Source organism: Thyridium curvatum (assembly GCF_004353045.1).
Source record: "Thyridium curvatum strain D216 chromosome Unknown NODE_37_length_373104_cov_81.786046, whole genome shotgun sequence".
In the NCBI taxonomy this organism is placed as follows: Eukaryota; Fungi; Ascomycota; class Sordariomycetes; order Thyridiales; family Thyridiaceae; genus Thyridium; species Thyridium curvatum.
This window is the reverse complement of record NW_022156792.1, coordinates 45,305-59,420: the sequence shown is the minus strand read 5'-3', so window position 1 is coordinate 59,420 and position 14,116 is coordinate 45,305. Positions and strand designations below refer to the sequence as shown.

The 14,116-nt window shown below is 56.3% G+C and overlaps 3 protein-coding genes across 3 annotated transcripts; 2 read left to right on the top strand and 1 right to left on the bottom strand.

Moving 5' to 3' along the window:
* Window positions 1-38: 38 nt before the first annotated feature.
* Window positions 39-3,653, bottom strand: E0L32_006457 (uncharacterized protein; the record flags this gene model as incomplete). Its single annotated transcript, XM_031141092.1, has 1 exon — window positions 39-3,653. The coding sequence occupies one exon, from the start codon at window positions 3,651-3,653 to the stop codon at window positions 39-41; it is 3,615 nt and encodes a 1,204-aa protein (XP_030994742.1).
* An 817-nt stretch (window positions 3,654-4,470) lies between these two features.
* On the top strand, window positions 4,471-7,381 carry E0L32_006456 (uncharacterized protein; the record flags this gene model as incomplete). The annotated part of the gene is made up of 2 exons (XM_031141091.1): window positions 4,471-4,650; window positions 4,709-7,381. The coding sequence occupies 2 exons, from the start codon at window positions 4,471-4,473 to the stop codon at window positions 7,379-7,381; spliced, it is 2,853 nt and encodes a 950-aa protein (XP_030994741.1).
* Window positions 7,382-10,865: 3,484 nt separating this feature from the next.
* Window positions 10,866-13,291, top strand: E0L32_006455 (uncharacterized protein; the record flags this gene model as incomplete). The annotated part of the gene is made up of 2 exons (XM_031141089.1): window positions 10,866-11,561; window positions 11,651-13,291. 2 exons carry the CDS (start codon window positions 10,866-10,868, stop codon window positions 13,289-13,291), a joined length of 2,337 nt encoding a protein of 778 aa, XP_030994740.1.
* Window positions 13,292-14,116: the final 825 nt, after the last annotated feature.

Genomic DNA, 14,116 nt, shown 5'->3' with positions numbered 1-14,116 from the left:
CAAAGAGCTCGAGCTGTCGGGTTGACAGCCCATAGGTCTCATTCCACCTCATCCTCCACGTCTGTTCCAGGGCCCAGGTCTGGTGCATCATCGTCGGTCGCTCCAGCTGCTTGCCCTGCTGTCTTGGCCTCTTCTCCTGCCTCGGGATTGCTCTCGCGGCGGATCGTACTCCAGTTATTCCCGCCAGTCTTCAGGACAAGCACAGTATTCAAGTCCGCTTTGAACCACCTCTCCGCCCTGGTGGTGCTCCTCGAGCCGCCTTCGAGGGCCGAGTAAGCAGCCCTCGTCTTTCTCATCCGTTTGTTGCCGCCTCCGCCTTGACTGAGAAGATTGCTAAGCTTCAGTCTCTGCTCCAGTAAGTGGGAGTCATAAGCAACGATGCTTCGCACGTAGGGTGCAGCATCCACTGTGATAATCTCCATCGTGCGGTCAAAGATAGACGGGTCCAAATGAGCTGTCGGCTGAGAGGGGTCCACTGCTGCAATAGGGTCGAAGGCGAGGGACATATCGATGCGGCTTATGCTCGTGTCCGGGCTGGCGATCGACTCTGCAAGCTTTGTATGGATATTGTTGACGAGATGAGGTTCATCCAGGGCAGCCAGGTGGCTGGGGCCAGACCCTGCGAACGACCTCGTCGCTTCCAACAGAGTCTGTCGGGCTAAAGCCTGAAGGCATGTCGCAATTGCGCTCTTCATCGAGTTATGAGTGTACCTGGGGGAGCTTTCCAATAGCTGCAGACCGATGATGTAGTCGTCGCGCGTCTTGTCGGACAGCTCAGGGGCAGTCGAATCAATAGTCTGCAAAAAGACATCGGCCGATGAGACATCTGACACGCTCATCGCATCTGCAAAGTCGTCATATGCCTTCAGACAGGCGGCTCGATCCGCGCGACTGACCACCCTATCACGGATCTTGCTCGACCAGCATTGCAATGCCTCGACATCTTGCCCAAGGCTCACATCGAGTTGCCAGGCATCCCGAGTTTGCTCAAGGAGTTCTTCTTCAGCGGTCCTTACAATGCCATCACCAAACGTGCAATCATGCCCCACCCAGCCCATGCCTTTTTGATAGGTGTCTTCACTGATGACACGGATTACATGACCGTCATCATCGAGATCTACTCCTTTTGGCCACCGCAGAAAGAACCATTCAAACCCACCCCGGCGGTCGCCAACACCAAGCTGACACCAATAATTGAGTTCGGTCAGGGAGGCACGGAGGTCATGCTGGCGCGAATCGTAGAGAGATCGAACAACTTCGCGACGTAGCGCGTGCCCTTCGCACGCCGCGATCATAAGGAGGCAATCGACTGCCATTTCTGTTGGTGGCGCGGTGAATCGAAGGATGCCGTGCAGATTCAAGGTCTGGAGGGGGATCAAAGTTTCATCGTTGCAGGTCATGATGACTGGACGCTTGGATTGCACAATGAGACCTACGACAGTCTGCCAAAACTGCCTGTCCTCCTCGTAGAGGACATCGACCTCCTCCAGCAGAATCAGTGACTGTTTCTGGTGAGGCGCGGGCGGCTTCTTCTGTTCGCTTGGCTGGGCGGCAGCCATTTCTGATTTGGAGGCTTTCTTCTTCGACGGCGCAGACTTTGCCTTGAAGAAGGCGTTCATGGTAGCTTGCCGGCCCGAGTGGATGTCCCTGGCCATATCCTCTTCGTCTACCGCCGAAGGTTCTTGAACCGGCTTGACAGATTGATGGTGCTGCACCAGGTGGTTTCTAGTCATGTCCCCGATCCTCTCGAGCACATCCTTGCCGCTTCTACGGCTGCTAGGATTGATCTCAAACACCTCAAACCCCAGTTCTTTGGCAACCGCGTAAACTGCTGCAGTTTTCCCACAACCGTGAGGTCCACTCATGACAACAGCATTTGTCAAACGCGTAGAGTCTCTCGATCCCTTGGACGTGCGAATCACCGTCTTCTTCGTCAGCCCGTAACGCCCACTCGGACTCCAGTCGAGTTCGGAATCAGAGACTTCCACCAGTTCGTCCTCTTCTTCATCACTCGAGACCACAAACCCATCGAGTTTGTTGCTCTTCCGCTTCTTCCTGGGCCGCTTCTCGCCCTTGCCCGACTTGCCGCCCCCTGATGGCGGGTTGACACCCTGGCCCGTATCCACAGACTGAACTGTCAGTGCTTGCAGCCAGTCCCTCAGTAGATATGCTTCTCTGCCTAATTGCATGACTTCAGAAGCGCAGACAGGTGCATATTTCTGGTTCCAACTATAGCTCTCGCACTCTGAGCGATCAGCAGCTGAGAGGCTGGTGCCGACCAAGTCGTACAGTCTTTGAACAGAGGGACGGCGTAATGGTATCTCGGAAGCTATGCGCTTCTGCAGCTGGGGCCCGCTTTCGAAATGTTTGTGCGGTAGTCGTAGTTCAGGAGGCGGGGGTACGAAATCATTCGAGTGAGTGCTTTTCAGGGAGGCGAGGATGTGGCCGATCCCAAGTCTACTTCTTGCCAAAGTCATGATTGACTCGTGGGAAGAGACGCGGATTGCATTACCTTTCGACTTGCGTGCTGCCAGAGGAAGTTCTCGCAGAGATTGCAAGGGCGCCTCACGCGCTCCAACGTGGACCGTGCCTTGCCAGGGCCATGCCGGCAACCTAGACCCGGGAACTTTCAAGCCTGAATGTCTTATACCGAACTGTGGCATCTTCGAGGGGTACATTGGGGCTTTGCGCCTTTTTGGACTGCAAGGCGTCGAGGTGAACGTTCTAGACTCTGTCGACAATGCCGGCTTCACTTTGGTGTCTTGTGTGGATAAACCCACATCTTCTTCCGCGGCAGACTTTTGCGTCTTTCCTTTGGCCAAGAAGAACGGGTGCGTCTCCTTGGACAGGTTTCCGGGGGGGTTGGGGGCGTTGGTCTGGCCGGAGGGCTCAGATTCGGCAATATTAGGGGTGAGGACGGCGGGCGACCCGTTGGTCTGACCGCTCAAGATCATCTCGATCTTTGCACCGATGCGACGTCGAGACACACCGTCCTGACCGTATTGAACTACCGCGATGAGCGAGGGCCTCTCTTTGACCCTTACTCGCGACTTTGACGAGATTTTAAGGGTTTTCTGGTCGGGACGAAGTTTTGGGGGCGATCCTATCGTCCCGGTTTTGAGATTCAATTTCAAAATCTTTTGAGGTCCTAGGCCCGGGGTTGGAAATGACTTCTCAACGCTGTCATCAGCCTGAGACTGTTGGTCCAAGTTCAAAGTCGAAGCCGGAGTAGGATTTAAAGGAGTCATGGCAGTGGCGGCATCATCTCCTGGCGAGAGCGAAGCGCCCTTACTGGTTCCGGAACCTTCCGTCAAGGTCGCTGGGACACTGTTGATCAAGTGATCTGTGATTGCCTGCCCAGACGGCTGAAGATCTGCTTTCCTCGGCCTTCCACGTCGCTTCTTCCCAACCGGTTCTGGGGACTCATCTCTTTCTCCGGTGCTCGTCTTCCTTCGCTTGGCGGCCGGTCCTAGCTCGTCCGTGGTACAGGCGGCATGGGGCCGATCTTGAGTGGCGGGCTCGTGTCGAGCGCTTCCTTCCTGAGCATCTTGTGCGGAGCTCTCTGCAGTGGGTTGGGTGACGGGAGCAGCTTTTGGGGTAACGAAGAAAGGGTGTAGCTTTCGTGGTTGTGTCGCCAAGGCCTCACTAACCATTGTGGCGATCGACACAGAGCCCATCGAAGGAGGGAACTGTCTGTGATGAGAATGAGCCAAAGTCTAACGAAGGGATTGATTGGAAAGCTGTGCTTCACCGTACCTTGCTTGTTCTGATCTCCCGGTATCCGGGAGTTGCAACAAGCGCTCAAGGTGTCTCAGACTGCAGATGCAAACATTGTCCCAATTCGGCTTCTGAACACGTAACCGTAATGCTCCAATACAACAGCCGCAAGGCCAGTATGATATCGGAGAGATGGTTGTGGAGAGATGGGCAAGCCGTATTTTACCCGCTGTGAGTCGAGCAGGATGAACGGATGGAGATCGAGTCGCGTCAGCGCGTCGGGGAGCAGAGTGGGTGACGGTGGGGCCGTGTTAAGTGTTTCGCGCGACTGCGTGTGGTGCCGGGGGTGGTGAGGGGCGGGCTTTTAGGGCCTATGACGCCTGTGTATCCCTGAGGATCTGGTTCCAGAGTGTTATTAGGCACTGTTCTCCAGAGAACTTTAGTGGCACATCAGTGATTTCTCCTTATCGAGCTTATCGGAGGCGCAGGTCCCACCACCCCGTCTTATCAACCATTCACCATCGACGTAGGTACCTGTTCTTGGCCCACCCAAAGACGGAAGGGGACCAAAGAAAAAAAAAATAGTTGATAGTCCAGCCTTACTACATAGTGCACCTGCGCAAGCAAGGCTTCTTCTCCCAAGAGGTCTATCACCAGCGTCGAAGCAGTGCTCTCACCGTCAATACACGTCTACATCTTGCACACGGACTTGGGAGAACAAGGGGCTGCCCGCTCCAGGAGCTAGTTGTCACAATGGCTTCCAACTTCCGCATCCAGAAGCCCTATGTGCTGACTGCCCTACCACGTCCCATCGAGTCGTCTTGCGATAACTATGTGGTTGGCGACGTTTACGGACAACAGCAAGGCTCCAAGAGAAAAAGGAGGTCGGAACTGGCTGTCGGCATCAACGGGGAAGCCACAAACATATATGATGTTGGTTTAATGCACGCCGCGTTGCCGCTGTTGCTGCTGTTGCTGACGAGTCGAACAGGTTCAAAGCTCCCGCCTCATCACTTCCTACCCTATTCCTCCGCAGTCGACTTTTACATGCCCTCCCTACTCAATCCGTTGGCGGTCTTCTACTTCCAAATATGTATCTCGCTATACATACATATCGACTCGTGATCCCGGCCATAGGATATCTCTGTTCAAGGACTCCATCGAGACGTCCGGCAAGACGGTATCAACAACCTTCTCGAGAACGCTGCCCAAGAGCCAAGACATAGTTCTCTTATCGACGACTTCACACACAACCTCCGATTCCGCGCTGCAGAATTCTGTTGTTCCGTTCCACTTGATCGCCGTCACGACGGCGGGCTCTGTCCTATGCTTGGATGCCGAAACGCTGGAGGAAATATGGGCACCAGCAGCAAAAAGCGTCTTTCAGGACTCGATGCCCTCAGAAGGGTCCCTTCGGGTGGACTTTGCCCAACTGTTCGCCTCAACTGATGCAGCGCAAGGGCTGTTTGGGGGTTGGACAGAGGTTCTGGGTCCGGCCTTGGACAAGAGCGAGCCTGATCTCTCAAGCCTGGACGTACTAGTCTTGATCACCGCCGCCACTGTTACCGACGTCGAGCGCAGGCACCTGCGCGTCCTGGCTGTCTCACCGAATGCCAGGGGACCACCCCCTTTCCAGCAGCAACATCTGGCCCAAGCGCATATCGCGCCGCTGGTCCAGGCCGACGGCCCAGCTGGGTTGGCACCAAAGTCAATCTATCGCGTCGATATCGCCTCTAGCTCGCTATTGGAACTTCGAGGCGAGGAGTTGATCTCTTATGACATTGCGAGGGCTGTTCCAAGGGTGGAGCGAAGGCTCTCGCTACCTGGGGCCCAGTCATTCATTCGCCTGTCCAAGTCATCTATCTTGGCTGCCTCGGACCGCTCATTCGATGTCTTGAATCCAGTCTTCCAGTCGGTACAGGCTTCCACACCACTGGACATGTTCAATACTCCTCAGACTTCCGAGAGTTCTCATCGTCATACTTGTCACCTAGTTACCTACTTTCCAAAGCTGGAGATGGCAGTTGCCATCATTGGCACATCACTAGTAGCGGTCCAACTGGAGGCCCCAATGCATCGCAGCAAGAAGCGGCGAGCTGAGGGCCTGCTCATTGACTCCATTGGCCGAGGAACTCCCCGTAAGCCGCCTGGTAAAGGACACTTGGGCCCGGAAACCAAACACACAGCCTTCTCGAGGTATCTCCCAGGGTCTGTATCTGCTGAGTACTGGTCCCAGCTCAATCTGGATGTGCAAAGGGCAGATGAGCTACTGGTCTCGGGCAATCTAAGAGACTTTGAGTGTCTGCTGGCTCGCAAATTTGATATCAAAGTCTCCAAGAGCAGCCCGTCAACCGGAGGGCTCGAGGAGAAGGAAGGTGCGCCAGCCACAAATGGTACGAGCGAGCATGACTCTGAGCTGCCAGACTGGCAGTGGCCCAAGTCGAGATCAGCGTACCCAGAAGCCGACCGTCGCTGGGTCATGTACGCAATCGGCCGCGCCTTTAGCTGGACCGATGAAGTCGAGGGCACGGTCGGTGGCCTCCATCTAAGGTGCCAACTCCCGGAAGGCAATGTTGTCAATTATCTGGCAGATGCTGGTCATCTCTCCACTGCCAACCTGAGGTCTGCGTTCAGGGTTGAACTACGAGGGGTCGACGATGTCGATGCGGTGCTGGGGGAAGAGCTGCCGCTGCTCCTTGCCGATATTGATCCCACCATGGGCCTTCTGTTGACTTGGCTACATGCTACGACACTGGGATCGTCCGAGCTTCTCACTGCCATCAAACTCATCATGCGCAGTCTTGAGCTCGTTCAAGATCCAACCAAGATGGGCTCCAAACCTCTCATCACCAACTCCACATCCGACCCGAAGGAGTCCGATGCAGCCCGCGATGGTGCGGGGAATAAAGAAGAACTCGGCATGGAGTTGGACCGCCTGGAACAGGAGATCCAGGTGACAGAGTATTACCTGGATGATGAGTCGAGCACTCGGGCGCGCGGGCTCAGTGTAGCCTTTGGCAAGTTGGGAAGCTGTCCTGCACAGTCAACAATCGCGACTCTCCGACGGAACTTCCGCCCGGAGGAGATCTTGTCCCTGATCTACGTTTTGCGCATGGAGCTGGTCAAGGATGGGTGGACCACGAGATATCTGGATCTGAGTCAAAGGGATGAGGATGATGAATCGGAAGCCCCTCCAGACGGGAGCATCCGGCTTCTTGCTGATCTCTTGTGCCGGTGTATCGATTCGGTTGGTGCAGGAGGCTGGCTGATCAACGACGCCATCCTAGCGGCCGGCAACGGCGGGCAACTCGATTCTGCCGACTTCCTGGCCTCGCTCAAACTCGAGGTCAGTGCTGCTCTCGAGGGGGTACAAGAAGCAGTGTATCTGCGGGGCATCCTGAATGAGGCTGTTCGATATGGGTCTAGTGTACAGTCAGCGTCAGCCACACGCCCGCAGGCCGATAGCCTCAAGCATGCGACTACGGCTGTGAGGTCGCGAGAGCCAGGCTGGCAGATGCTGCCATTGGGACTCAAGGCAAGCCAGAACGTTTCGCGGAACAAGGTAGTATCTGGAGGAGAGCTGGTCAGACGTAGCAAGAGAGAGTTTGGCCATTTGACGAGCCAGAAAGTCGGGGCCTACTCGCTCGAGAGGATCGTGATCTGAGCTTGGTCGGGGGCTTTTCTCCCAACCAAGGGCCTCGATAACATGGGCAACATGTCGCCCAGTGGCTCCCCCATCGAGGGCCTTATTTCATAGAAGAAGAGAATAACAGGATCCTGCTTTTGCGATGAATCGCAGACCAGTCGCCCTGTTCTTGCACTGGTGTTCCTAGTTTGTCGCGCACAGCACTGTCACTCCATGCGTCTCCAGGTAGATCGATGGAGGCTATTGCCACGGTAGTGTCGGAAAGAGCATCGCCAACAGGACCCTCTCGATGGGCTGGCTGGCAGACGCGTAGCAGCGGGTTAGCCAGTCAAACGTATCTGGTCGGTGCTAGCATGAAGTTAATTACTACTAGTGGTAGAAGTAGCGGATGCGATAGGTTTACGGAGCAGGCATCGACATAAATGAGCTTCGGATATGCGAATCGTGGCGGCAGTTTGGAGCTTGGAGGCTCTCGAGCTTGGGACGGGTAGGCTATGTGCGTGTGCTAAGGGTACCGAGAGGGAGGGGGGACAGACTATGAGCTTGTGCATAAGAGGTGCATGAGGCAGCTCGAAAGGCGGACTGGGGTGCCCCCGATCTGTTGGATCCCCGTCGGCGTTGGGGTAACTAGAGGCACATCAGCCCATACCACACAGCATGACTAGCGGTACACCCTACAGGTAGAACATGAAATCGGTGCAGGATGGGGCTGGTCACGGCACTCTGGAGGCGGGTATGCCATGCTGTCCACGCTGGCGGCGGGGAGGACATGAGGACACCCGGTGCTGCTGCCTACGGGGCTGGAATGCCAGCGGCGGCAGCCACCAGAGCGCGGAAGAGGAGCAGAGTGTCAGATCGATGAGCATTTTTGGGTAGGTATGTGTGTGTGCGTCGGAGTGCGTGTGAGGCTGTGGATGCAAGTTAGGTAGTTGGTGTTGGGTGTCATGAAGCATGTCATTTGCATGGGTGGAACAGATACGGGACGTACAAGTAGATACGTACAGTAGCTTGATAGGTCTGCCAAGGATGCCCCATCAAGGCCCATGTAGGTACTTGGAGGGGGATCCCGTACACAGCCCCCCAGCGATCCCGACGACAAGGAAGCCGATCTGGTCGACCAGCTGGGCAACTGACCCTCTGGCTCAAACCATCCGCGAGGCTCTGTCTGACCTCATGGTGATACGAGACGGGGAGTCGGCAGTGGTCTGGCTGTTCTGGAGGGAGGGGCGAGGCATCGACTGGCTTGGAGATACCTACCTAGGTACTTGTACTACAAGTACCTAGACGTAGGGAGAACATGGCTGATGGCGCAGCGAGGGGGGCACCACGGCTGGCCTGCTTTGCATAAAGCAAAGTATCGTTGATCGAGCGTGCTGCACGCTCATTGATGCGATGTACGAGCGTGTATGATGGCAACGAGGATTGCATCTGGAGACTGAGACTAGGTAGGTACGGAGGAGACTGGCAGACTTTGGACCCTTGACTGCATATGCCCGTGGGCGGGAAACGACTCGAGATCGGACACGGGCAGGGATCCCTCTGCTTGTCGCTCTCCCTCTGCTTGTCGATCTCCCTCAACTCAGTCTGCCTTTTTGGATGTTTCTGGTCTGCCTTCCAGGCTGATTGGTCAGCCAGGGCGGGAAGACGTCTGCGATTCGCCCGATTCTTGCCATCTCTCGCACCTGGTCCAGCCAGGCATTAGCGCACCACTGCGGGCGCGCGGGGCTCAAAGACGTCACTGGGCAGGGAAGCCCTCCAAGTGTGGCCGGCATGGATCATGGATGGTTTCTAGCGGGCCCCATCGACACCAAGGATGCACCCGTGAAACCCTCCCAGTGCCTCCCAAAGCCAAGACCAGACGATTGTGAGAACCACCGCGTTGGCGCCAACGTATCTACTTGTAGTTACACGTTCCGCCGTTGTTTCGTCCCATCCATCGCCCGGTAAACTCTGTTTCGCATGCAAGCTGGGAGAGAACTGATCAAACTTGACATGGTTTATTTTGTTTGCCCGAGACCAAGACTGAACCTGGGCCTAGCGCCGCCGCCCGACGAAGCTGGAGGGGTGGCGGCGGCGGCAATGGCCGTTATGGTACCAGTTCGGTGATCATCCGGGACCATCCTATTCAATCCTGGCCCGCAGTCCCTCCCTCCCTACCTACTACCTAGGTAGGTAATCTTCTGCAAGTAGTCATTACCTTATGATGACAGTAGCAAGAATGCGCTGCGGAGTAGAAGGCACTTGAGCTTGCAAGAGCTTAGAGCAGTAGTAGCCAGGCCAGTAGAAGGGGGAGAGAGAGAGAAAAAAAAAGGAGGAAGTAAGCAGTAAGAAAGAAAGCGCGACCTGGCAAGCCCACTTTCTGCCTAGCCTATAGGTACCTAATGTACATTGGAGAGAGAGAGAGAGAGAGAGACAGTGAAGTCTGCTTTCTCCTAGAATAAAAAGGGAATGGAAGCGAGAATCAACGGAACAGTCAAAAAAACGTGGCCGATCGCCGGGAACGTCCTCCGCTCAACACGCACCAGACCACCACCGTCACATCGTCACATCGTCACATCGAGTCGCAGTCCTGTCCCGTTCCATTCCCACCCTATCCTATCCTATCCCATCTCAGCAAACCCATCCCAGATTCCCAGCCCAGCCAGGCCCAGGCCCAGGCCCCGCCCAAACTTGCTTGTTCTCTCTCTGTGCGTTCCGTGTCGTTTGCTTCCTCTTTCAGCTCTCTGCCTGGTAGCCCGGACACTCTCACTCAAAGGCTTTCTTTCCTTGTGGATTGACTTGGCCTGCAGCTTGCTCGCTCAAGAGTCCACAAAGCAGCCGGACTCGTCGTCGCGAGGGCCGCCAGCCAGCCTCACAGTGTCGCTCGCAGCATCTAAAGAGCTGGCAGCGCTGGCCAACGTGACCAATCTTGGCCATCCAGTCCGTATGACATCCATCTTTCTTCCCAACCTGTCCCACCCTTCCGACCTGCTCTGACTGACACACCCTCCCTTGTTGCTCAAGTACCTAGACTTCCTTACTTCTTCTATCCCTTCTTCTTCGTATTATTCTTGATCTTCCTCCTATACCCCACCGGCCCTTCATTTCTTCTGTATCGGTCCCCGTCTGTGCCTTGTCTATCACTGTCCTGCCCCCCTCAACCTCGGTGATGCCCACACCCGACTGCGCCTTGGATTCAACTACCTCGACAGGATCCAGGTACTCTCTGCTCTCCCCGCTCCGACCTCTGAGAAAGAGCCGAGAGTCGACAGCTACTTGGTGCGTGTAGCCGAGCTGAGCACTCGCGCTACAGCCGTTCAGACCATCCATCCTCTATTCTGTACCGACTGAGAAACCGCTGGGCCGCCCGTCGGTCGCAACTTTCGCTCCCTCTTGTTCCTTCGGACCTTGGCATCTCTGTTGTACGAAATCGGCCCCGTTGGCGATTCTAGGCGCTTCTTCTTTTCTTTTTCATCCCTTTTCTTGGTATATTGGCCGCGGCCTCGGCTGGCCCCCGGAGTACATGGGCATGGCCAGTGAGAGCACAACCGCCGCCTCGATCCGCGTCGTTGCGGATGCCGCGCACTCGCTCCACGAGCGCGCCCGGATATCGGGCCCGGATTTTGAAGAGGTCGCGCCTGTCGTCAAAAACCTGGAGACAGTACTCAAACATCTGCGCGTCGAGGCCGAGGACCCAGACTCGTTGCTGAACACGCAGCAGCAAGAAACCAGTGTCTACGCCAGGCAGCTGACGCCCATCATCGAGGACTGTGACTTTACCCTGAAGCAGCTCTCCACCATTTTTGAGAAATTTGGCCATAGTGATGATGCTAGAAACAGCAACGGACCTGCCCCCTATCACCCTGCCCCTCCTCCCTTCTCCTCCTCCTCCTCCTCCTCCCACCACCCCAGCAAAGATGGGGCCGATGGCCAAGGCAAGGACATGATTGCCCTGATACGTACCAAGCTTGCAAACCAGAGGTCCAACCTGGAAATGTTCCTGGACACCGTCCAGCTGCACAACCCCGCAAAGCAACGCATGCCACCGCCAACCACAGGCGACCAGATGGAAAAGATCAAGGACAAGGTCGACGAGGTCGCCGGGCGCCTTTTCCGCCGGGCGAGGAGGGGTGGCGAGGACGACGAAGATCTGTGGCGACAATTCTGCCACGAACTCGAGAAGGAAGGCTTTGCTGGCCAAGTCCTGCGCCAGAACAAGGTGGGAGAAATCATTCCACTGATCGTCCCTTTTCCTCTTCGCACGCGACACGTCTGCATATCATCGGCAACAACTGACATGAACAACAGGAGGTCATCAGGGCCTACTTGAGGGGTTTGGACTCCAATGGCATGCTGGATGGCACCGGCCCGCCGCCCTCTGTGCGTGGCATCCTGCCTTCGGCCGCTGTCCATCCGTCCGCCTATTCGCCTCACCCTCCCGCCACCGGCGATACCAGCCCCAAGGAGGTGATGCACCCAACCTTTGAGAATGAGAAATACGCCATATCCGTCAAACAGGGCCGCGTCCTTCCCGCCCAAGGTGACCAGAATCGGCAGCTCCAGCAGCAGCACCTCGTGCCCCACGCGCCGCCACCGCCGCCGGGCCTGTATAACCAGGACTCCGCCTTATCCTACGACCGGTATACTTCGTCTGACGATGAATACGGCCCCGACTCGTCGCATCAGCTCGCCCTTATCTCCACCTGGGAGCTTCTGACCTTGGACAAGCAGGAGCAAGACCATCTCGCCGCGCGCATGGGCGCCATGCATTTGGCCCCTCAACCCCTACTCCCGGGGCCGACAGCTTCGCCGGGCACCTCGCCCAACCAGCGATACCTGCCGGCTCCCGTTCCATCAAAGCAGTCGCACCTGCTTCCGCCGGTCGCGCCTCCACTGGATCTCTCCATCTCGCCCCGCTATGTTCCGCCACTTCCCGCGTACTCGGCGGCGCTGACACCTCCTCCGGCGTACGGCAGCTCTCCCGTTGTTCCACAACCCCTGCCCTCGTCGTTTCCCGGTGTCGGGCATGCCGTCACACCCGAGCAGGCGCGGTACTCTCGCCTCGCTCCCGATTCACAAGGGAGGGACATCCCGCTCGACGCCAAGTGGACCAAGATCAAGCGGTCACTGGTCAGCACCGAGGTCCTTGCCCAGGCTGGCGTGCGCTACGAGGCCCGGCCGGAATTTGTTGCCGTGCTTGGTGTCCTGACCAAGGCTGACATCGCCGAGTTTGCCCGCCGAAGCGCTGAGATCCGTCGGATGCGTATGCGCGGTCCGGGTCGACAGCAGACGAGGTCTGCCCATGCGCCTCGAACCCGCCACCGCACTGGATCAACGTCGGACTCGGAGTCAGATGTATTGTGGGATGAATCGGATTCATCAGAGGATGAGCGCGATGTCAAGCGGCGATATGACCGCGGCAAATATATCCCCAAGTCGGTCAAAGGCGACAAGGGCCCTGCTGAAGAACAGAAGGGTACTAAGGTCTACCCTTTCATCGTGTCACCTCCCAATGGCGAGAACAAAGCCTCTCCTTCGGCTACTGTGAAGCCCAAACCCATCTTGAAGAACAAGAACGAAAACCACGTGCGCTTTGATCGTGATGGGCCCATCGAAATCCCTCCTGAGAGCGAGCGCAGCCCTCGCAGTTCAAGAGACGAGATGGATAGGGAGCGGCGCCAGAGGCACCGTGATTATGACCGTGACTATGACCGCGATAACGAGCGTGAAAGGGACCGGAGGAGGCGCCGCGATCGGGACCGCGATCGAGAAAGAGAATATCCCCTCCGCGGCAGCAGGCACCGACGAGAAGAGCGTGACCGCGAACGCGAACGAGACCGAGACCGGCCTGGCAAGAAGAAGTGGGGGGAGACCCTCGGGGCCGTTGGCATTGGCGGTGCAGCGGCCAGCCTGCTGAGCGTGCTGACCGAGGCAGCTTCGGGCTTCTAGAGAAATCTCGAAAATCGTGCCGGCGGCCGACCGGCCGGCGCGTCGACCTAGCCATGGTATCTTGCACCGGGCATGCTAAGTTGCCTACAGAATATGGGCCTATTCGCGGGTTGACAGCCGTATCTCTTTTTTTTTCCCATCTTCGCTATGTCATTTATTACAATTGCCATTTCCTCACTTGTGTTAGCGGTTGACCCTGGATACACTTTTTGTGCCATGCAAGGAGGGCGCCGATTCCCCCCCCCCTTTTTTACTCTGGACTTCTGACGACTGTTACGGTATCTCATAATCCTCGTTCTTTGTTGCTTTAACTGCGTTACTTGTATCATATGAGGCGCTCGTGCCTGGAGCAGTGTCTCATTCACGACGCCAGTGTCCCTTGTACGTGTACACTGTACGCATTGTTGTATATAGATATGTCTTGGCATATGCATGACAGAAGCTTCCGAGTTCATCGGGAGCAAGAAGATACCCCTTTGTCTGAGCAGGCGGAATGGTAACAGGTTGCTAGCTACGACATCAACGATAGCTTTTTTTTCGCCAATACTAGCAGCATGGGCGATTTGGAAGAATGAGTATCCTAGGTCTATAATTATGGGCTCCCACATATTGATAGGCAGTCATGACAGATGGATCACTCCTTTATCGTTCGTCTCTCGCGTACTTATATATACATCCTCCTGGTCTCTTCCATCGACTTCGGCAGCCCGCCACCAGACCAGAGTGGCATTGCTGGTAGAGACGCGGGAGTTGTAATCCATACAGCGACGAGTGGTTGCCTCCGTATACCGAGCAGCGCCTGATGCTGCGCGTGCGCTGGCTGTC